Source organism: Leucopleurus acutus, assembly GCF_964270905.1.
Source record: "Leucopleurus acutus genome assembly, chromosome: 12".
NCBI classification, from domain to species: Eukaryota; Metazoa; Chordata; class Mammalia; order Artiodactyla; family Delphinidae; genus Leucopleurus; species Leucopleurus acutus.
The window spans coordinates 40,245,545-40,269,030 of record NC_139154.1 but is presented as its reverse complement, the minus strand read 5'-3'; the positions used below and the strand labels follow the sequence as shown (position 1 = coordinate 40,269,030).

Here is a 23,486-nt window from a genome sequence, read left to right as displayed (position 1 = left end):
TTGTAAGCTGATCATGGAATTCAAAGCCCTTCTACCCCTTCATCTCATCTCCCACCACTACCCTCTCAGTTCAAGCTCCAGAAATAATTTTAATTCCTAAAATGGTTTTAATGCCTTTCCACATGCTTTTCCAACTCCCTGTAACACCTTTCCCCAGCTTTTTTCCTGGTACATTTTGATTAATCTTCCAAGTTTCAGCTCAAATGCTTCTTTGAAGGCTTTCCTAACTTTTTCTGACAGACCTATAAATTCTTCCTCATGCTTTCACAATTATAGGTATACATACCCTACTTAAGCATTATTGCATCCAAACTGCATGATCTATTTGCATGTTTGTTTCTCTGCTAAATTGTGTCTGTCTCCCTTTAATTGTGTTACTTGAAGACAGTTGTTACTATATCTTTGTATTCCCAGAAGATAGCACATTTATTGGAAAGGTAAATGTGGAATTAAAATATATTTTAGCATTTCAAATTATTAGAGAAATGCAAATCAAAACTACAATGAGGTATCACCTCACACCAGTCAGAATGGCCATCATCAAAAAGTCTACAAATAATAGATGCTGGAGAAGGTGTGGAGAAAAGGGAACCCTCCTGCACTGTTGGTGGGAATGTAAATTGGTGCAGCCACTATGGAGAACAGTATGGAGGTTCCTTAAAAAACTAAAAATAGAGTTACCATACGACCCAGCAATCCCACTCCTAGGCATATATCAAAAAAAGATGAAAACTCTAATTAAAAAAGATACATGCACCTCAGTGTTCATAGCAGCACTATTTATAATAGCCAAGACATGGAAGCAGCCTAAGTGTCCATCATCAGATGAATGGATAAAGAAGATGTGGTACACACACACACACACACACACACACACACACACACTGGAATATTACTCTGCCATAAAAATAATGAGATAACTGCCATTTGCAGCAACATCGGTGGACCTAGAGATTATCGTACTAAGTGAAGTAAGTCAGACAGAGAAAGACAAATATTACATGATATCACTTATATGTGGAATCTAAAAAATGATACAAATGAACTTATTAACAAAACAGAAACAGCCTCACAGACATAGAAGGCAAATTTATGGTTACCAAAGGGGCAAGGGGTGAAGGGTAAATTAGGAGTATGGGTTTAATGTATACACACCACTATATATAAAATAAACAACAAGGGCTTACTGTATAGTACAGAGAACCTATATTCAATATCTTGTAATAACCTATAATGGAAAAGAATCTGAAAAAGAACAGATAGATAGATATGTACCTATCTATATATATCTATGTATATGTATAACTGAATCACTTTGCTATACACCTGAAACTAACATAATATTGTAAATCAATAATATTTCAATTAAAAATACATATTTAACACTTTATATAATTATGTTTGTTTACCTAATGTCTCGAGTTTAGTTAGAGCAAAGTTAAGTTTATTTGAAATGTGAACCATATATAATTATTTTTTTATTTTTTCTGTTTATTGGAGAAAAATAAAATATCCTCCAACGATGTTATTTTCTTAAAGGTCAGACTTAATGAAGCAGAAAAAAAGTACAAGGATATTCAAGATAAACTAGAAAAGATTAGTCAAGAGACAAATGCACGAGCACCAGAATGTATGGCATTGAAAGCAGATCTTACTTCTAAGAAAAGGGCCTATAATGAAGCTGAGGTGAGAGAACTTTTCCAGTATTAAAAATTGCATATCAACTATAAATACTGTTCATTTATTTTTAAAAGTAGAGGTTTTTGTAATTGTGTTGCTTTCAGACTTTAAAAAATATAATGATTTCATATGGCCATACATGTATGTTGTTTTAAAAATATATTTCTGCATATATTCACCCTCTGATTTGACGATTTGGCAAAAGTGGTCTTGAATGGGGTATTTGTTTTTCATTTTACTAAAGTATGTCTGATTTTTTTTTAGGTTTTATACAACCATTCCCTAAACGAGTATAGAGCATTAAAGAAAGATGATGAGCAGCTTTGCAAAAGAATTGAAGAACTGAGAAAAAGGTAAGATAGTTACTTTGCAATTTTCATAGTTATCTCATTTTGTAATAAAGTAATCCAGGTGAAATGGAATATTTTATTTTCTGTATTATTGCTAAAGGAATTTTATCACATTGCTTTATGGTTTTTTTTGTTTTTTGTTGTACGCGGGCCTCTCACTGTTGTGGCCTCTCCCGTTGCGGAGCACAGGCTCCAGACGCGCAGGCTCAGCGGCCACGGCTCACGGGCTCAGCCACTCCGTGGCATGTGGGATCTTCCCGGACCGGGGCACGAACCCGTGTCCCCTGCATCGGCAGGCGGACTCTCAACCACTGCGCCACCAGGGAAGCCCTGCTTTATGTTTTTTAAATGTTAGGTTTTTCATTGAACATTTTCCACTTTGTATTATTTACCATTAGTGCTGATCAGTCTTTGGAACCTGAACGGTTGGAAAGGCAAAAAAAAATATCTCGGTTAAAAGAAAGAGTAAAGGTCTTACAGGATCAAGAAAGTTCAGTCAATCAAGAGATCGAACAATTTCAGCAAGCCGTAGAAAAGGACAAAGAAGAACATACCAGAATTAAGTAAGTGTCCACATTCTTATACTTTTTTCAGTTATTTGAAAATCATCTAGTTTTCCTCTTTATATGAAAAGAGAATACATGTTTTTTTTGTTGTTCTTCTTCTTCTTCCTCATAATAAGGGATCTTTTAAAATCACTTTCCTAATAAGACTTCTTAAACTTGTAGAATTGGACAGTTTCTGGGATTTCTAGTCCTCGTCACGACTGAATTTTTTTTTTTTCCATGCTAAGTTTTGAGGTCTTCTGACTATTTTTTCCTGGTAACACAGTTGTTTTCAAATGAAGAGATCCGCTTTTAGTTTTTAGGGCAGCTGTGTCATTCACTGGTATGCAGGTATTAGGGGAAAAGACTGAGTATTTCTGTTTAACTGTATCACGTATCTGTTTTGTTTTTCCACTTGTATTTTGTAGGAGAGAAGAGTTAGATGTGAAGAATACACTGAACTATAATCAGAGGCAACTGAAAGAATTGAAAGACAGTAAAACTGATCGACTGAAAAGATTTGGCCCTCATGTTCCAGCTCTTCTGGAAGCCATAGATGATGCTTACAGACGGGGGCATTTTACCTGTAAACCTGTAGGCCCTTTAGGTATTTGTCACCAATTAGTCAGTATATAATAAAAATTAGAAGTACATCTTTATTTTCTGGAAGGAGTCTGTTGAATATAATTTTAAAACACTGTTATCGAAGAACCATGTAGTTATATGTACATATTTTAAGAAATGATAAAATCACTTTAAACTTTCCTCTTGTATATTTTAAGCATAAAAAAGCCAAAAGAAAGAGAACTTAGGAAAAGTAATTATAGAGTTGAATAATCTGCTTTTTATTTTTTTTGAATGAATAAATCAATGAACTAATTTGCATGTAATTGATTAGTAGGAAAATTCAGTGATATCAAGATATAGTTAAAAGGCCAATCACCTGAGTTTTGTGTAAAACTTGATAAAATGACTTGTCTTTTTAAGTTTCTATTTAGGTTTGGACAACATTACTTCTAAGTCCTCTTTCAACTATAAGCCTGAGGTTATTTAGTTATCCTCATATATACATGAGAAAAAAAAATCAGTTGAGTTCTGAGGAGTTATCTCTAATTCTGTACATCATTAGGTGAAAATGATGCTATAAATATACTTTTTTAGTAAAGTACTGTATAAGTACAGTATTATGTACTGTATTAAGTATTGTAGTAATGCCTCTTCATTTAAATGACATGTACCTCTATACCAGGATCCATTTCAATAGATGAGGTATTTTTTTCCCTCTCTAAATCTAAAATTTCAATATTAATCAGTTTTACAGAAAATAGTGAAGAGTCTATAACCCTTTTGGCTTGATTTTCAAAACACCATTCAGAGGCTGGAATAGTATTATATATATATACACACATAGGAGAAATACTGTTGATTTACATCAGAGCGAGACAACTTTTCACAGGATTTGGTGGGTTTTCTCCCCAGTGTATCCAGTGGGATGGGGTATTTCCCATTTGGTTAAAATGAGATCTATAATATTATTTAAATTTCTTCATATGAAAATATTTTAAAGTCATTTATGAACTATTATAAAGATGGTTACATTAACATTTCAAGTATTTATGGGCTTTTAATAATTTTCTCTCACTTTTAGGAGCTTGCATTCATCTTCGGGACACTGAGCTTGCTTTGGCCATTGAATCTTGCTTGAAAGGACTTCTGCAAGCCTATTGTTGCCATAATCATGCTGATGAAAGAGTGCTTCAGGCACTGATGAAAAGATTTTACTCACCAGGGACCTCAAGGCCACAGATAATAGTTTCTGAGTTTCGGAATGAGGTGTATGATGTAAGACACAGGTAAGGCATCAGTAATTAAATACTGTTTCTGGTTTTGCTTAGTTACGTGCAAGCTCAGAAAGAGTTAAAACATTTTTAATGCTAACCATATGTACACTCCTGATTTGTAAAATTCCATCAAGCCTCGTCTTTAATTTGAATCTTAGGCATTGGAGATACATAGATAAATGAGAGATACTCCCTGCCTTTAAGGTCCTCACGTGAGATCTGTTTGGGGAGACATACTGGGAAGTAGACGTTGTGTGGTTTAGAAACTGTACTGAAGAGGGAAATGGTGCAGACCTGGCCACGTTAAGAGGGAGGGTGTACGGAAGAACTTTGGCACTCATTACTCACAGTTCAACTCTGGGTGGTTTACAGATTCCATAAAGAGCTGTGATTGTTTTCTTTAATGACCCTAACAAACCTCAAGGGCACCATACCCAAATCGCCTTCTTTGTTAGCTGCTGGCTAGCTAATCACTTTACTTTTAAAGATACACGTGTATGTGTGTGTGTGTTCCTACATATATATATAGTCCTCTCTATATCCCTATATATATATTCCTATGTATATATATTCCTATATATATATATATTCCTATATATATATATTCCTATATATATATTCCTATTAACAGATTGTTGTAAAATTTCTTTTCTCTCCCACTCCACTTTTTCTTATAAATCCAATTTTTGCTTTTTTCAATTGCCTTATATTTGGAAACATTAAAAATGCCCTTCATTTTAAGCGTGTTTTTTCTATATTTAATTTGATTGTGGTATTTTTCCTTTTACTTGGCTTTATAAATCACGTGTTTATTAAAGCTTTCTTCTAAGCTTAATTAGGATCATCAGATCATTTTGTCCTATAATTCCTCTTACCAGTGAGGCTCACCGTGCTCGCCTAGAATTTGATGTGCGGCTTTTCCTTTGTCCCTCTCGTCCTCTTTAGGCTTTCTACATTATGTTGTTTAGTGAGCCTATTCCATACTTGTCCTTTCCTTGTCTCATTACTGACGCATTATTGCTACTACTCCTTCCTACTTTTAGTTTTCCTCGACCGATGTTACAGCATCTCTCAGCAGGCAAAACTAATTGTGATATAAACTAAATATGAAGTGCATCCCAGGGAAGTAGAGCAAAAGGAAGGGGTGGTTGTGACTGGGTGCTTTAGAGCAATGGTGGGAGCAGCCTGTCTAGCAGTGGCATGTGCCTGCTCGAAAATACTTGCTCCTTCCTAGCATAGAAACCTGTGCTTTCAGCGGACTGGCCAGAGCCTATGCTTCACCACAATCCCCTTCCACGTCCCCTCCCTCTTAGACTCGGGCTCCCTATCCTCTCTCCCCTCACTCCCTGCGTTGTTTCATTGGCACTGCTTGATGTTTCTAGAGCGCCCACCCCCTATTCTTTCCTATCTTTGTTTTTACTTCCACTTGAACTCTGTCCTAAGGTTACTATCCTATTTCTCTGCCTCTTTTTAACAGGAAAAACTTCTCAGAAGAGTTGTCTGTGTCACTAACTTCTCTCTTCCCCTTCTTTCTTGAACCTACTCCAGTCAAGTTTTTATAGCTTCATCACATACCAGAGTAGCTCTTGTCCAGGCGCCAGTGAGCCTTGCTTGGCTTGGTCCTGTCGTCCTTCCTTCCCACTCGCTGACTTGACCTACCAGCAGTATTTGATTCAGCTGATCGTTTAATTCTTGCTGAAACACTCTTTTTTACTTGGTCCCTAGGATGTCACTCTTCTTGTTTTCCCAGATCTCTAGATATTCTTTTGAAATGTCTTCTGCTTATTTCTCCTCACTTGGGAACCTCCAGTATCAGTGTTCCAGACCTCTTCTCCATGTGCATCTACTCCCAGCACTTACTTCCTGGGTGAACTCATCCAGTTTCATGGCTTAAAATATAGTCCATACACTGATGATCACCACATTATGTTTCTAGCTGGGCTCTTTCCTCTGAACTCCAGAATATAATACATTCAATTTATATTTTCCACTTTGATGTCCAAAAGACATTTGAAACTTAACATATCTAAAAGCCAAACTCCTGAGATCCACCCTAAAAACTGTTCTTCCTATAGTCATCCCCATCTCCATTTTTCAGTTGCTCAAGCCAAAACCTCAGTCATGCTTGACTTCTTTCTGCCATCCCACATCCTACTGGCTGTACTTTATAAATGTATCCAGGATCTAAACACTTCTGCAGTGCTACCCTGGTTCACACCATTATCATATCTCAAGTGAGTTTTGCTTCTGGTTCCCTTCCATCCACACTCTCAATATCACAGCCAGAGGAAAGTCAGACCATGTCATTCCTCTGCTCAAATCGTCCTGTACGTTCTCATCCTCTTTAGGCCTAACTGTGACCTCTTGGACCCACATGACCTGTCCTCTTGCCATCTCTCCTGTCCTTGTGTCCAGTAGCACTCCCAGCACTGCTCGTCCACCACAGCACACTGGCCTCCCGGCTTCTCCAACAGCCCTCTTAGGGCCTTTGCAAATGCTGCTCCCTGGGCACGAAATGCTCTTCTTCATTATTGCTAATGTAACTCCCATTTCCTCAGGTGTCTGCCTGTTGACACCTTAGTAAGGCTTTTCCTGACACTTTCTGTGTGAAAAAGCACAGTATGCCACTTTTTCTTGATTTTTCTGTCTTCCTTCAGTAGAGTGTAAGCTCCATGGGGAGAAGGATATAGTCTGTTTTGTTTACTGCTATCTCCTCATCCTCTGAACAGCATCTTGCACATAGTAGGTGCTCAGTAAATACATGTTGAATTAATGAATGAATAAGTGGAAAACATATATACAAAGATATTTCTTTGTTTTGGAATTCTAGAACTAAGAAAGCAGTAAGAATGCCATTGCCTTCTCCCAATGTGTTTTAATTAAATGACTTTTATGTTTGTATGATAGAGTATAAGATTTAAGAAAATTGTAATGATTAAGTATAACAGGCAATAGGACATAGTGATTGAGAATCTGCTGGGTTCTAGAGCTGAGCTGCCTGGTTTAAATCCTAGCCTGACCTCTTACCTTTATGACATTGGGGAACTTATTAAACTCTCTGCAGCTCATTTGGGAAAAAAAAAAAAAAAGAGCAAATAATATTATCTATCTCATATAGTTGTTTTGAGGATTAAATGAGCTAATACAGGTTTCCACAGGGATATCCCTCTGTGGGTATAAAAATCTGTGGATGCTCAAGCCCCATACTTGGTCCTCTGTAGCCACAGTCCGCATCTGCTGATTCTGACAACCACGGATATTGCAGTGCATACTGTATTCATTGAAAAAGAATCCACATATAAGTGGACCTATGCAGTTCAAACTCGTGTTGTTCACGGGTCAACTGTATTTATAATATGCTTAGAACAGTGCCTAGCACATAGTAATATATAAATGTTTGCTAATAAAATAAAATAAACCTATTACAGATGTTTTCAAACGTTATCACATATTTTCCATGTCTTGTTACTATCCATCATCTCATCACCCATTTAAAAAATATACATATATAATTACCATTTGGTAAGTTAATCCTTATATATTTTTGTCTCCTAGAGCTGCTTATCATCCAGAGTTCCCAACAGTTCTGACAGCTTTAGAAATAGATAATGCAGTTGTCACAAATAGCCTAATTGACATGAGAAGCATAGAGACAGTGCTGCTGATCAAAGTAAGACCAGATGCTTGCTGTATTTTATATTATTCTAAATTTCCTAAACTGAGGTTGGTTATATAAATTCCTATTCTGCTTAAGTACTTGATATTTTATGAATTCTTTTTCTTAAAAAAACTTTGAGTTCTGTAAAATAAATCAATGTTTATTCTTCATCAGTGTACATATTTCTATTGATATGTACTTGTTAGATTAGATCACCAATATTTGTGTTCCATCTATTGGCATAAATTTGCTGAGAAGGGACAAGGGAATTCAAAACAAATCTGTAATTAATACAAACAGAGTCTCTTTTTCTCATTAATGGAACCTGAGAGGCAATGACATCAGTCATCCAAATGCGTATATGTGAATTGCAAGTTCATATTGTAATTATTTGTGGGCTTGGCTCTCTCATATTTTAGACAGATACTTGAAAGAAAATAATGAAGTCCTCTTGTAAAGGTCTGTTCCAAGGAAGGTTGATTAGGCCTCAGTTAAGCCTAATCCTCTTTTTACTTCCTCTAGGAAGTAAAATACTAAATATTTCCAGGCTTTCCCTACATAATTCAGTGTACTAATCTTTTATAGGAATTTGCTGTTCACTCACATCTTTTCTAGGGTGTAAAAGACATTTAGAAAAAATAAGATTTCATTTTTCTATGAAAAATAAGATTTCTAAGGTAAATATTTTCATGTGAAAAAGTACTTAAAATCTTTAACTTTAGTGGATAACAATATTAGAATTTAAAAATAAAATCTATCAGGGAGATTGGTTCAAGATGGCGGAGTAGAAGGACGTGTGCTCACTCCCTCTTGCGAGAGCACCAGAATCACAACTAACTGCTGAACGGTCATCGACAGGAAGACGCTGGAACTGACCAGTATCTGGTATCTTCCAAAAAAGATACCCCACATCCAAAGACAAAGGAGAAGCTGCAATGAGATGGTAGGAGGGGCGCAATCACAATAAAATCAAATCCCATAACGGCTGCGTGGGTGACTCACAAACTGGAGAACACTTATACCACAGAACTCCACCCACTGGAGTGAAGGTTCTGAGCCCCACGTCAGGCTTCCCAACCTGGGGTTCTGGCAATGGGAGGAGGAATTCCTAGAGAATCAGACTTTGAAGGCTCTTAGGATTTGATTGCAGGACTTCGACAGGACTGGGAGAAACAGAGACTCCATTCTTAGAGGGCACACACAAAGTAGTGTGCGCATCAGGACCCAGGGGAAGGAGCAGTGACCCCCATAGGAGACTGAACCAGACCTCCCTGCTAGTGTGGGAGGGTCTCCTGCAGAGGTGGGGGTTGGCTGTGGCTCACCGTGGGGACAAGGACACTGGCAGCAGAAGTTCTGGGAAGTACTCCTTGGCATGAGCCCTCCCAGAGTCAGCCAATACCCCACCAAAGAGCTGGGAAGACTCCAGTGCTGGGTCGCCACAGGGCAAACAACCAACAGGGAGGGAACCCAGCCCCACACATCAGCAGAAAACAGGATTAAAGTTTTACTGAGCTCTGCCCACCAGAGCAACACCCAGTTCTACCCACCACCAGTCCCTCCCATCAGGAAACCTGCACAAGCCTCTTAGATAGCCTCATCCACCAAAGGTCAGACAGCAGAAGCAAGAAGAACTACAGTTCTGCAGCCTGTGGAAGGAAAACCACATTCACAGAAAGATAGACAAAATGAAAAGGCAGAGGACTTTGTACCAGATGAAGGAAAAAGATAAAACCCCAGAAAAATAACTAAATGAAGTGGGGATAGGCAACCTTCCAGAAAAAGAATTCAGAATAATGATAGTGAAGATGATCCAGGACCTTGGAAAAGAATGGAGGCAAAGATTGAGAAGATGTAACAAAGACCTAGAGGAATTAAAGAACAAACAAACAGTGATGAACAGTACAATAACTGAAATAAAAAATATATTACAAGGAATCAATAGCAGAATAACTGAGGCAGAAGAACGGATAAGTGACCTGGAAGACAGAATGGTGGAATTCACTGCTGTGGAACAGAATAAAGAAAAAAGAACGAAAAGAAATGAAGACAGCCTAAGAGACCCTGGGACACCATTAAATGTAATAACATTTGCATTACAGTGGTCCCAGGGGAGAAGAGAGAGAGAGAAAGGACCAGAGAAAATATTTGAAGTGATTATAGTGAAAAACTTCCCTAACATGGGAAAGGAAATAGTCACCCAAGTCCAGGAAACACAGAGAGTCCCAGACAGGGTAAACCCAAGGAGAAACACGCCAAGACACATAGTAATCAAAATGACAAAAATTAAAGAAAAATAAAAATTATTGACAGCAACAAGGGAAAATGACAAATATCATACTAGAGAACACCCATAAGGTTAACAGCTGATTTCTCAGCAGAAGCTCTACAAGCCACAAGGGAGTAGCATGATATATTTAAAGTGATGAAAGGGAAAACGTACAATCAATATTACTCTACCCAGCAAGTATCTCATTCAGAGTTGATGGAGAAATCAAAAACTTTACACACAAGCAAAAGCTAAGAGAATTTAGCACCACAAACCAGCTCTACAACAAATGCTAAAGGAACTTCTCTAAGTGAGAAACACAAGAGAAGAAAAGGACCTACAAAAACAAACCCATAACAATTAAGAAAATGGTAATAGGAGCATACATATCGATAATTACCTTAAACGTGAATGGATTAAATGCTCCAACCAAAAGACACAGGCTCACTGAATGGATACAAAAACAAGACCCATATATATGCTGTCTACAACAGACCCATTTCAGACCTAGGGACACATACAAGAGACAAGGGAGGACACTACATAATGATAAAGAGATCAATCCAAAAAGAAGATATAACAATTATATATACACCCAACATAGGAGCACCTCAATACATAAGGCAACTGCTAACAGCTATAAAAGAGGAAGTCGAAAATAACACAATAATAGTGAGGGACTTCAACACCTCACTTACAACAATGGACAGATCATCCAAACAGAAAATTAATATGGAAACACAAGCTTTAAATGACACCATAGACCAGATAGATTTAATTGATATTTATAGGACATTCCATCCAAAAACAGCAGATTACACTTTCTTCTCAAGTGCGCATGGAACATTCTCCAGGATAGATCACATCTTGTGTCACAAATCAAGACTTAGTAAATTTAAGAAGATTGAAATCATATCAAGCATCTTTCTGACCACAATGCTATTAGATTAGAAATCAATTACAGGGGAAAAAAATGTAAAAAACACAAATACATGGAGGTTATTTTATACGTTACTAAATAACCAAGAGAGCACTGAAGAAATCAAAGAGGAAATTAAAAAATACCTAGAGACAAAGGACAATGAACACAAGACAATCCAAAACCTATGGAATGCAGCAAAAGCAGTTCTAAGAGGGAAGTTTATAGCACTACAAGCCTACCTGAAGAAACAAGAAAAATCTCAAATAAACAATCTAACCTTACACCTAAAGGAACTAGAGAAAGAAGAACAAACAAAACCCAAAGTTAGTAGGAGGAAAGAAATCATAAAGATCAGAGCAGAAATAAATGAAATAGAAACAAAGAAAACAGTAGCAAAGATCAATAAAACTAAAAACTGGTTCTTTGAGAAGATACACAAAATTGATAAACCATTAGCCAGACTCATCAAGAAAAAGAGGGAGACGACTCCAATCAATAAAATTAGAAATGAAAAAGGAGAAGTTACAACAGACACCACAGAAATACAAAGCATCCTAAGAGACTACTACAAGCAACTCTATGCCAATAAAATGGACAACCTGGAAGAAATGGACAAATTCTTAGAAAGGTATAACCTTCCAAGACTGAACCAGGAAGAAATAGAAAATATGAACAGACCAATCACAAGTAATGAACTTGAAACTGATTAAAAATCTTCCAACAAACAAAAGTCCAGGACCAGATGACTTCACAGGTGAATTCTATCAAACATTTAGGGAAGAGCTAACACCCATCCTTCTCAAACTCTTCCAAAAAATTGCAGAGGAAGGAACACTCCCAAACCCATTCTATGAGGCCACCATCACCCTGATACCAAAACCAGACAAAGATACTACAAAAAAAGAAAATTAAAGACCAATATCACTGATGAATATAGATGCAAAAATCCTCAACAAAATACTAGCAAACGGAATCCAGCTACACATTAAAAGGATCATACACCATGATCAAGCGGGATTTATCCCAGGGATGCAAGACTTCTTCGATATACTCAAATTAATCAATGTGATACAACATATTAACAAATTGAAGAATAAAAACCATTTGATCATCTCAATAGATTCAGAAAAGGCTTTTTACAAAATTCAACACCCATTTATGATAAAAACTCTCCAGGAAGTGGGCATAGAGGGAACCCACCTCAACATAATAAAGGCCATATAAGACAGACCCACAGCAGACATCATTCTCAGTGGTGAAAAACTGAAAGCATTTCCTCTAAGATCAGGAACAAGACAAGGATGTCCATCTCACCACTATATTCAACATAGTTTTGGAAGTCCTAGCCACGGCAATCAGAGAAGAAAAAGAAATAAAAGTAATACACAGTGGAAAATAAAAAGTAAAACTGTCACTGTTTGCAGATGACATGATACTATACATAGAGAATCCTAAAAATGCCACCAGAAAACTACTAAAGCTAATCAATGGATTTGGTAAAGTTGCAGGATACAAACTTAATGCACAGAAATCTTGTATTCCTATACACTAACAACGAAAGATCAGAACAGAAATTAAGGGAACAATCCCATTCACCACTGCAACAAAAAGAATCAAATACCTAGGAATAAACCTACCTAGGGAGGTAAAAGACCTGTACTCAGTAAACTATAAGACACTGATGAAAGAAATCAAAGATGACACAAGCAGATGGAGAGATATACCATGTTCTTGGATTGGAAGAATCAATATTGTGAAAATGACTATACTATCCAAAGCAATCTACAGATTCAGTGCAATCCCTATCAAATTAACAGTGGCATTTTTTACAGAACTAGAACAAAAAATCTTAAAATTTGTATGGAGACACAAAAGACCCCGAATAGCCAAAGCAATCTCGAGGAGAAGAAATGGAGCTGGAAGAATCAGACTCCCTTACTTCAGACTATACTACAAAGCTACAGTCATCAAGACAATATGGTACTGGTACAAAAACAGAAATATAGATCAATGGAACAGGATAGAAAGCCCAGAGATAAACTCATGCACCTATGGTCAACTAATCTATGACAAAGAAGGCAAGGATATACAATGGAGAAAAGACAGTCTCTTCAATAAGTGGTGCTGGGAAAACTGGACAGCTACATGTAAAAGAATGAAATTAGAACACTCCCTAACACCATACACAAAAATAAACTCAAAATGATTTAGAGACCTAAATGTAAGACCGGACACTCTAAAACTCTTAGAGGAAAACATAGGACGAACACTCTTCGACATAAATCACAGCAAGATATTTTTTTATCCACCTCTTAGAGTAATGGAAATAAAAATAAACAAATGGGACCTAATGAAACTTAAAAGCTTTTGCACAGCAAAGGAAACTACAAACAAGACGAAAAGACAACCCTCAGAATGGGAGATAATATTTGCAAATGAATCAACGGGCAAAGGATTAATCTCCAAAATACATAAACAGCTCATGCAGCTCAATATTAAAAAAGAAAAAAAAAATCAAAAAATGAGCAGAAGACCTAAATAGACATTTCTCCAAAGAAGATATACAGATGGCCAAGACGCACATGAAAAGCTGCTCAACATCACTAAATATTAGAGAAATGCAAAGCAAAACTACAATGAGGTATCACCTCACACCAGTTAGAATAGGCATCATCAGAAGATCTACAAACAACAAATGCTGGAGAGGGTGTGGAGAAAAGGGAACCCTCTTGCACGCTTGGTGGGAATGTAAATTGATACAGCCACTATGGAGAACAGTATGGAGGTTCCTTGAAAAACTAAAAATAGAATTACTGTATTACCCAGCAATCCCACTACTGGGCATATACCCAGAGAAAACCATAATTCAAAAAGACACATGCCCTCCATTGTTCATTGCAGCACTATTTACACCAGCCAGGTCATGGAAGCAACCTAAATGTGCATTGACAGACGAATGGATAAAGAAGATTTGGTACATATATACCATGGAATATTACTCAGCCATAAAAAGGAACGAAATTGGGTCATTTGTAGAGACTTGGATTGATCTAGAGACTGTCATACAGAGTGAAGTAAGTCAGAAAGAGAAAAACAAATTTCGTATATTAACAGATATATGTGGAACCTAGAAAAATGGTACAGATGAACCGGTTTGCAGGGCAGAAATAAGAGACACAGATGTAGAGAACAATGGTATGGACACCAAGTGGGGAGAGTGGCGGGGTGGGGGGTGGTGGTGGTGTGTGATGAATTGAGAGATTGGGATTGACATGTATACACTGATATGTATAAAATGTATGATTAATAAGAACCTGCTGTATAAAAAATAAATAAAATTCAAAAAAAAATATCAGTTTGTCATAAAACATCATTTCTTATGTTTTTAAGACTCTTAATAGTTTAATTCTTTGAATCTTGAAAGTTGTTTTTTAAATTATTTTATTTTTCTCATGGAATTATTTCATTTGAATGTTTAAATAAAAATACTTGAATAGGTATTTTTGGTAATACCTATTACCAAAATTTTTGGTAATTTAGGTAATATTTTGAAATTATATACAACAGAAATGCTTTGGCATATTTTTAAAATGTATTTTCCCCTCTGTTTTTTTAGAATAATTCTGTAGCTCGTGCAGTAATGCAGTCCCAAAAGCCACCCAAGAATTGTAGAGAAGCTTTTACTGCTGATGGTGATCAAGTTTTTGCAGGGCGTTATTATTCATCTGAATATACAAGACCTAAGTTTCTCAGCAGAGATGTGGATTCTGAAATAAGGTTAGTGTCCAGTGTAGCTTTACTGTATTATTCCCACTAGTTCTTTGGGGTTCATTTCTTTTCATATTACTCTATTAGTAGTTATGTCAGTGAAGAATTGTGAGTAATCTGTTTGGTCTTAAAAGATCATTTAGCTGGATGTAGAATTCTAGATTGATGGTTATTTTCCATCATGACTTTGATGACAGTATTCTGGGCTTGATGAGCTGGTCTGCACATTGATTATTACCTGTCTGCAAGGAGGTAAGGAGCTTAACTCAGAATGTAAATCAGCTACATCACTATACCATTGTTTAGTTTTGCTGATTTTTCTCAGCGAGAGTACAAGTGTGCTGGGTATACATTCTGGCTCAAGGTCCTTGCTGTGTCTCTGCCTGGTACTTTGAGTCACACTGTTCTAGAAGAAAAATCAGTCGGCACCGTTAGATCAAATGCTTAGGGAGATAGAGCTGCTAGAGGAGATGCAGTGAAAAGCCAAACAAAAAACTAAAGGTACTTAATAAGATTCAAACGTGTGCAAAAAGAATTTTTGGTATGAAAAAAGCATGATTTTCCCAACTGAACTATCAGTTGATGAATTGATAAGGTGGAGCTGAATTAGTGACCTAGAAGACCTCAAGCAGAACATAGAACTTAGGTAAAAGCACTATCTAAGAAAACTGAGTAAAGGTGAAAGTATTCTAAACGGCTTTTATAGATAGGGGGAAATGAGGTTTTTTTTAAAATAGATATCTGATTTTCAAATTATATTAGTTATTTTTGTATGATTATGAGAGCAGCATAAAGCAAAATAACCATAGTGGATATTGGGAAGTTTAGTAAAATTTCTTTTTTTAGCAACAGAAAACTGTTGAGTGACCTGCAACTTGTTATTACAGCACTCAACACACATTTTAAATTGACACTGAATCTTTGTGATAGGATAGATGAAAATGCATCAATGTGTGAACGTACCTGTATAAAAGTGACCTGTAAAGTGATAAATTTTTGTCCACTGTGCCATGACATTTAAATCAGGCCCCTCTAATTCTTAACTGGGTAAGACTAAATTATATAGTACTCAAGCAAACATGAATGTAAATGTATAAACAATATCATGGTAATGTTACTGTGTGTAATTCATGCTTTTTCTTTCAACAAAAAATGCCTTGTGCATTTGTGTTCCACATCTTTAAAAAAAGTATGACATTCTTGGAAAAGGTAGTAAGTGTATCAGCAGCAAATCAGGATCCCTGATTCTAGCATTTTAGTAGTAATGGTTTAAGACTTACTTATGAAGTTAATAATTGGCTTCATTTTTAGCTAAAATATTTGCATCAATGTGTAGTGGACAGAGCTTTTGTTTTAAAAGCCAGGTAAACATTGGTTTTTTAAAAATTGTTTCTCACCTTGATAAACTTTATTGATTGAAAACGTACTAAGTTATCATGATACTTAAATGATATTTGTGTCATCTGTTTTGACCTGAACCAGTATGATAGTTGTCTGATATTTGGAAATTTAAAATAATTCACTGGTGTTTTTTAAATACAGAAAATATAAATTGGAAAACAAAAGTAGCTTATAATTCCATCTCTCCACAGTCCCTGTTGACATTTTAAAAATGATTAAAAGTAATATAGGCATATGGTGAGAAAATTCAAACAGTACAGAAATGAATGCAATGAAAAGTGAAGTCCTTTGCCCCCCACTTAGGTATAATGTTTTCAAGGTTCATCCATTTGTGCTGTGTATAAGTACACATATGGTTTCTGTGTCTTGCTTTTTGTCTCAATATTATATCTTGGAGATTGTTCTGTATCAGGACACTTAGAGCTGCCCCTTGGTATGGCTGTTCCATAATCTACCTGACCAGTTCCTGTTGATGGACATACGTGTTATCTGCAGTTTTCTCCTACTATAGCAGTGCTGCAGTGAGAACGCACGTGTATCATGGCATACTTCTGAAAGTATGTGCATAGATTAAATTCTAAATGGTGAAAATGCTGAGTCAAAGAATATGTGAATTTAAAAATTTTAAAATTCATTGTTTTATTAACATACAATTTATGACCTGATTTTAAATATTTAATAACATTAAACAATTACTAATATTTTTAACACTTAATAATACTAAATGAGCCTTAATATTTATTAAAATAAATATTTAAATTTTATTTTATTATTATATAAGTTGATCATTTAATAGCAATTGCCAAATGACTACAGAGCAATTGATTCCCTAACCCCCTCCCACACTATGAGTATATGAAGTAGGATTTTCTATACCCTCATCAACTCATCACTGGCAGGTTCCTGTTGATGAAAGATGGCTCTGAAACAGTTTTTGCATCTGGCTCCATTTTTACCAGAAATACCACACTTATTCTCCTCTTTTTCTTTTTCTCATTTTCTCATTTGTTTATCATTCATTCAGCTAACATCATTGATTTTTGTTTTTAATTTTGAGAATTCCACAAGGTAGCACGGTTCTAATAGTTCATCAAATTTAAGATGCTCTGTTATTTTATATACCAGTAAAAAAGAAAAGTATTGATAGTTGAGCCATGGACTGGAAGATGATTTCAGAATTCATAGATGTTAAAATGTGGGAAAGTGTGCATCTTAGTGAAATCTGACATACTCTTTATCAGAGAAGAGTTGTTCTTAATTGCACAGGTGGTTCTCTTCCACCAGGCACAGAGTTTTAGAAGACAGAGTCAGTGAAACAGGAAAAGATCACTTCTGAAAGACAGTTGCCTCTGCTGGCATAGAGACCCCTTATGGCTTTGGCATCTGCCGACCTTTCCCTCCACCTCTTTTCATTGTCCGCCTCTCCTTCCCTTTCACTCCCCACACATTCATAGCATTTATTCACCACAGAAAATGTTGAGCTGACCTTCAGTTTTACTGACCTTCAGTCTTATTTGTTTTTCACCTCTTTGTGCCTTCGTGTATTTCTTTCCATCTTCTCTAGGTGGTCCATCTGGTGAAAACTTCAGAGAACACAAGTCAGTTGTCACTTCTCCCAGACTTACTCTTAGGTTCCCGTCGTATTGTGGACATATAGTGCAGTGTCCTGTTCACATTTCAATGTTATGGTTTATTTCCTGATGTTTTGCCTTTTTGTTTGATTCCTTTATGCCTTAATTTTTTTTCTACCTCTGCCTATCACTGTGCACAATGCCTACCACAGATAAATCATAAATACTTACTAATGAAGTAAGTAAAATTTAATTCCAGTTTAGAAGATGTTTTTTGAAATCTCTGTATTTTCATGTTTTGAATTACTTGGTAGGAATAGAGAACTGGTTTAACTGCATAGGTTTTTCAAAAAAGCTATTAAAAATAGGGCTTTCTTTGTAAAGATCTAAATATTTGTAATATTCAGAAGTAAATTTAAAGTATTTTTTTACCCTCTCTTCTCTATTAAGTGACTTGGAGAATGAGGTTGAAAATAAGAAAGCCCAGATATCAAATCTTCAGCAACATTTGTCTGCCCTTGAAAAGGATATTAAACACAATGAAGAACTTCTTAGAAGGTGCCAACTGTATTATAAAGAGTTAAAGGTAAAAAAACATCATTTGTTTTCTCAACTTAATCATTTCCAAGTTATTTTTAAGGTCTTAACATTCATTTAGTTAGACGAATAGTTCTCAACTATTTTGGCCTCAAGCCCCTTTACAATCTTAAAAGAGCTTTTGCTTGTTTGGGTTTTATCTATCAGTATTCGTGTTATTAAAAATTAAAGCAAAATTTAAGAATGTTTATTAATTCATTTAAAAATAATAAGTACATTATGTGTTAACATAAATAACATTTTTATGAAAAATAACTATTTTCCAAAACCAAAAAGATTTAGTAAAAAGATTGACGTTTTTTATATTTTTTTAAATCTCTAACATCTGGTTTAATAAAATTCACCTGAACTGTCATATCAGCTTCTGTAATCAGTCTGTTGCAATATTACACATCATAGTTATAAACCTCCTGTACACCTGTAAGAAATCCATAGTAAAATTGGTCTTAAAAAAAAAAGTAATGCCGGGCTTCCCTGGTGGCACAGGGGTTAAGAATCTGCCTGCCAACGCAGGGGACACGGGTTTGAGCCCTGGTCCGGGAAGATCCCACGTGCCAGAGAGCAGCTAAGCCTGTGCGCCACAACTACTGAGCCTGCACTCTAGAGCCCGTGAACCCCAGCTACTGACCCCGCGTGCCACAACTACTGAAGCCCGCGCACCTAGAGCCCGTGCTCTGCAACAGGAGAAGCCACCACAATGAGAAGCCTGAGCACAGCAACAAAGACCCAACACAGCCAAAAATAAATAAAATAAAATAAATTTAAAAAAAAAAAGGCTTTTAAATAAATAAGTAAATAATGCCTTAGTGTTTTTATGAAAATAGTGTTGACTTCATGGACCCTCTGAAAGAGTCTCAGAGACACCCAGGAGATAGTGGGATTGGACTTTAAGAACCACTGGAGTAATCTTTCCATAACTTGAGACTGGATGTTTCAGGAAAGTACTTTCTCTGTGGACTCAACACTGTCATCATTTTAAATGCTAAGGTGGAGTACTTATATCTGGTTTGCATGAGAATGGATTAGCAATAATGGTGATCAAGGCAGACTTTATACATACTTTTCTTTGGTTCATTTAATACTAATGTGTCTCTTTCATTAACTATGGAATCCTTCTGTAACATAAAGCAGAGTAGAACTTTGTTGATTAATACATCCTTGCCCAGGGTTTTTATTTTTCATTTATTTCTATTTACTAAAATCTAAATACTGTTTTTCAAAAGATGAAAATAAGAAGAAGTATTTCTGAAATTCGGGAACTTGAGAATATAGAAGAACACCAGTCTGTAGATATTGCAACCTTGGTAAGATTCTTTTCCTCAATTTAAATGTAATGTTAAAGAAGAAATCTGTCATTTAAGTTAAGAGTATCTACTCTCAGCTTTATAAAAAAATCCTTTTTTGAGGCTACTTTTTATGATTGCTATATCCATTTACAAATAAGGTAGAAACTACCTGGTGTATGGCCTTCAAGTTCCTTAATATTTTGTATATGTAACTTGCATGCATTGTAATTGGTTTTGTCTTCTTCTGTTGATACATGAAATAAAACTTTATCAGAGTTTATTATGTAAATAGTGCCCTTTCAAACCAAACTACCTAGCAGTTTTTTTCAGAATTAATCAGTATCAATATTAGTGATATCTTTTAGTCAGTTGAAGTTGGCCTCTTGGCATTATTTTCTTTTCTCCAAGTTAATGGTTTTAATTCACCGCATATTTGTTACTCTATTTTAATTTCTCTTAGACATCTTTTTATGACATTCAGCTTAGCTCTCTGGGTTACCATAAGTAGTGAATTAGATAGATTGCGGAGTCTTGTTAAAATGAATCAGTTTTTACCAATTGTCTACTCTCTACCAGGCATCATGTTAAATGCTGAGGGACACAACAGTGAACAAAACAGTTCAAGTCCCTGCACCAATGGAGCTTTACTCTAATAAGAATTTGTCTTCATTTTTTATTAGTAATCTGGTTTTCCACTTTGTGTTTTTCTGCTTTCATTACTTTTATTGATAGACTAAATTTCTTAAAGGTATGGACTGTGTCTTGTTTATTTTTGTTTACTCAGCATCTAACACATTGTCTGGCATAAGATATATATTTATATACATTATATTTTGAAAGAAAAAGTGAGTAGATAGAATAAAAGTTACCCCTTTTGATTATGACCTCAAGCACAATGTAGTTTGTCTTCTAAATGTAATCCTTTTCTATTTTCGAACCTATTTCTTCTACCTCCTAATTTACCATTAAGAGTATGAAAATATCATAATTTGTTCTTTGTATTTGTCTTTAATCTGATTTACTTGTAGCCTATAGTTTCTCCTCTTCTAGAATTGTTTGTACTGTTTTTCTATTTGATTACTTAAAAGTGTTTTAATTAATTCTGTATGCTCTGTAAATGTTGCCAGGAAGATGAAGCTCAAGAAAATAAAATCAAAATGAAAATGGTTGAGAAAAACATGGAACAACAAAAAGAGAATATGGAACATTTTAAAAGTCTGAAAATAGAAGCGGAAAACAAGTATGATGCAATTAAACAGAAAATTAATCAGCTATCAGAGCTAGCAGATCCACTTAAGGTATGTATTATTGTTACTCTACTATATATATTTTTTATGTTTCAGTTTTATATACACTGTATACCGGCTAGATATTACCTCAACAGAATTTATGGCTAAATGTAAATGTAACTGTATAAAACCGGGCTGTAAACCAGCTTTTCGTCATTAGATCAAGTAGAATTAAACACTCTGCTCACACCTTTAAGGAGAATAAATTGCCAAATTTCTGACCCCCCAGAAGATTACAGCTTTTGTTACCTTTTTATTTTGTGAGATTGTTTCTTCTTTTAGAACTAGAGGCAGGACATCTTATCTGTCCATACTGTTTCTGTGCTTATCTGTTCTCTTGTCCCACTTTTCCGCAATAGTTGAAGAATTAGTTGATATAAAAGCCAGCTTGAAATAAAATGCTACCCAATTCCCATTTATTAACATATCTGCATTATATTCCAGCTAGAATTCAATTGGCCTTTTTTTTTTTTTTTAAAGCACATACTTTTTGGAACCAAATTAGGGAAATAAAGCTATTTAACAATTAAATTCTGTAAATTTCACCACGTTTAATAGCTTTGTTGTCAAGTAGCTTATTATCATTCTCATTTTTATGAATAACTCAATTATTCTCGAAACCTCAAATTTTATTTATAAGACATTGAGAAGAATTAATAGTATGTTTTAAGAGGAGAAAGGTTTATTGACGATATAACCCCCTTTTTTTGCAGGAAAATTACCCCCTTTGAATCAAAATGTATTTAGATATTTTAAAAATTTTAAAGAATTTGCATGCGTATGAACTTTACTGTAATTGTCTCCATTGTCAATTTTAGAAAACATAATTTATTAAAGGAAGTCAGAGGAGAACCCGAGCAGAAACAACTTTCCTCTGTTTGCGGTGGCCTCTCTATAGCTGCTTTCCATAGAGCTGTGATTCCTGCCTGCTGTTGTAATGCAAGGTGGTTTACTTTTTTTCTATTTGAGATAAGAATAAAAAATGGGAAAATAGACTGATAAATTACTGATTAAGAAGAATACAAAATTTTAATAATAAAGTTTTGAGGAAGGAAAAAAGTATTAAGGATACTATTGAAAAAGACAAATAGTAGTTACTACAGGAAATTGGAATTAAAAACACAAAAAGTCCAAGATAAAAAAGAAGACAAAATTAGTTTTTAAAAGAAAATAGAATAAGAAGAAATAAAATAAGTATGAAAATTGTCAGGAATAGGAGAGAGAGAATTCAAAACTCAGAAATTAGAGCAGTGAAGTTAAAACAAAGATGAGATAGAAGAAAATTTTAAATGGGTGAAGGATTGAGCGGGGAAACTTAAAATCAAAATGATAAAGTATGCTAAAACAACACAGGAAAAGAAATAATTAGCACCCGAATTGTCCCCGATAGCTTAAAATTAAAAACAAAAAATGAAGGATAAGCTGTGTTCTGTTCTTTTAGGGACGTGTAGGCTAACGCAGCTCCTGGAATTGGGAGTGCGTAGATAAGTTCAAGAGCGGAAAATATGGGCAGAAGGCAGTAAGAATTCTTGGTCTTAAGTTCTTTGCCTTGGTTGCAAATAAGTGAAAGCTAGACGAGTCCTTCAGTAAACCTGCATGCAGTCAGCCAGTAGCCAAGAGGGTTTTCCTTTGCAATATCACATCCCAATAGCCATCCCAATAGCTAACAACAGGACCAAGAATATTTGGCTAACAAAAGAATTTAATTCCTCAGAAACTGTCTTTGTGATATATTAGCAGCTTCTAAATATAATCTGTTTGCTATCAGGATGTTTGTTCATTTTGTGTCAGAGGAGTGGTGAGGAGTGGAATACTCTGTTCAAATATGTAGTCATTGAAATCTTCGCATAAGATTTCAGTATTTTTCTCCCTTTGAACAGTTTATTTTGATTTACACTGCAAACTTAATGCTTTAGTCACAAATTAAATTTTTTGTACAGGGAGCATGACCTACATCAAAAATGCTGGTCTGCATTTTGGCGTAGGAGGGCCTCTCAGTTTCTGATAGAGACAATAAGTGTTTATTTGGATTGAGGCTGACCATGCTTTTGAAAATTCCGAGATCTAATGATCTATATAGCTTTTTAAAACCTCATAATTCATGTAGAGTTATATGAAGCAAGTGGCTATAATACATACTGTAGCAATTTATCCAATGTTGTCGGGTAACTAAAATTGGTTATTTAGGCATCAAAGAGAATAAAATTTTTCAATGATTCTATCCCTTCTAGCATCTCAGCCTATCTTTTTAAAGGCTGAACTTTTTAGGGCTACATCAGGATTAATTTTAGATCTAATCCAACCTAGTCCTC

At 35.4% G+C, this 23,486-nt stretch overlaps 1 protein-coding gene across 1 annotated transcript in view; it reads left to right on the top strand.

The window, feature by feature from the left end:
• The window catches only part of SMC6 (structural maintenance of chromosomes 6), a 71,462-nt gene that overhangs the window by 30,029 nt on the left and 17,947 nt on the right, over positions 1–23,486 (top strand). The window contains exons 11-20 of the mRNA XM_082851825.1: positions 1,540–1,686; positions 1,945–2,033; positions 2,429–2,593; positions 3,004–3,182; positions 4,224–4,428; positions 7,972–8,086; positions 14,879–15,039; positions 18,453–18,588; positions 19,823–19,903; positions 21,013–21,183. Coding sequence (XP_082707951.1) covers positions 1,540–1,686; positions 1,945–2,033; positions 2,429–2,593; positions 3,004–3,182; positions 4,224–4,428; positions 7,972–8,086; positions 14,879–15,039; positions 18,453–18,588; positions 19,823–19,903; positions 21,013–21,183 — 1,449 coding nt within the window. The remainder of the gene's footprint in view (positions 1–1,539; positions 1,687–1,944; positions 2,034–2,428; positions 2,594–3,003; positions 3,183–4,223; positions 4,429–7,971; positions 8,087–14,878; positions 15,040–18,452; positions 18,589–19,822; positions 19,904–21,012; positions 21,184–23,486) is intronic.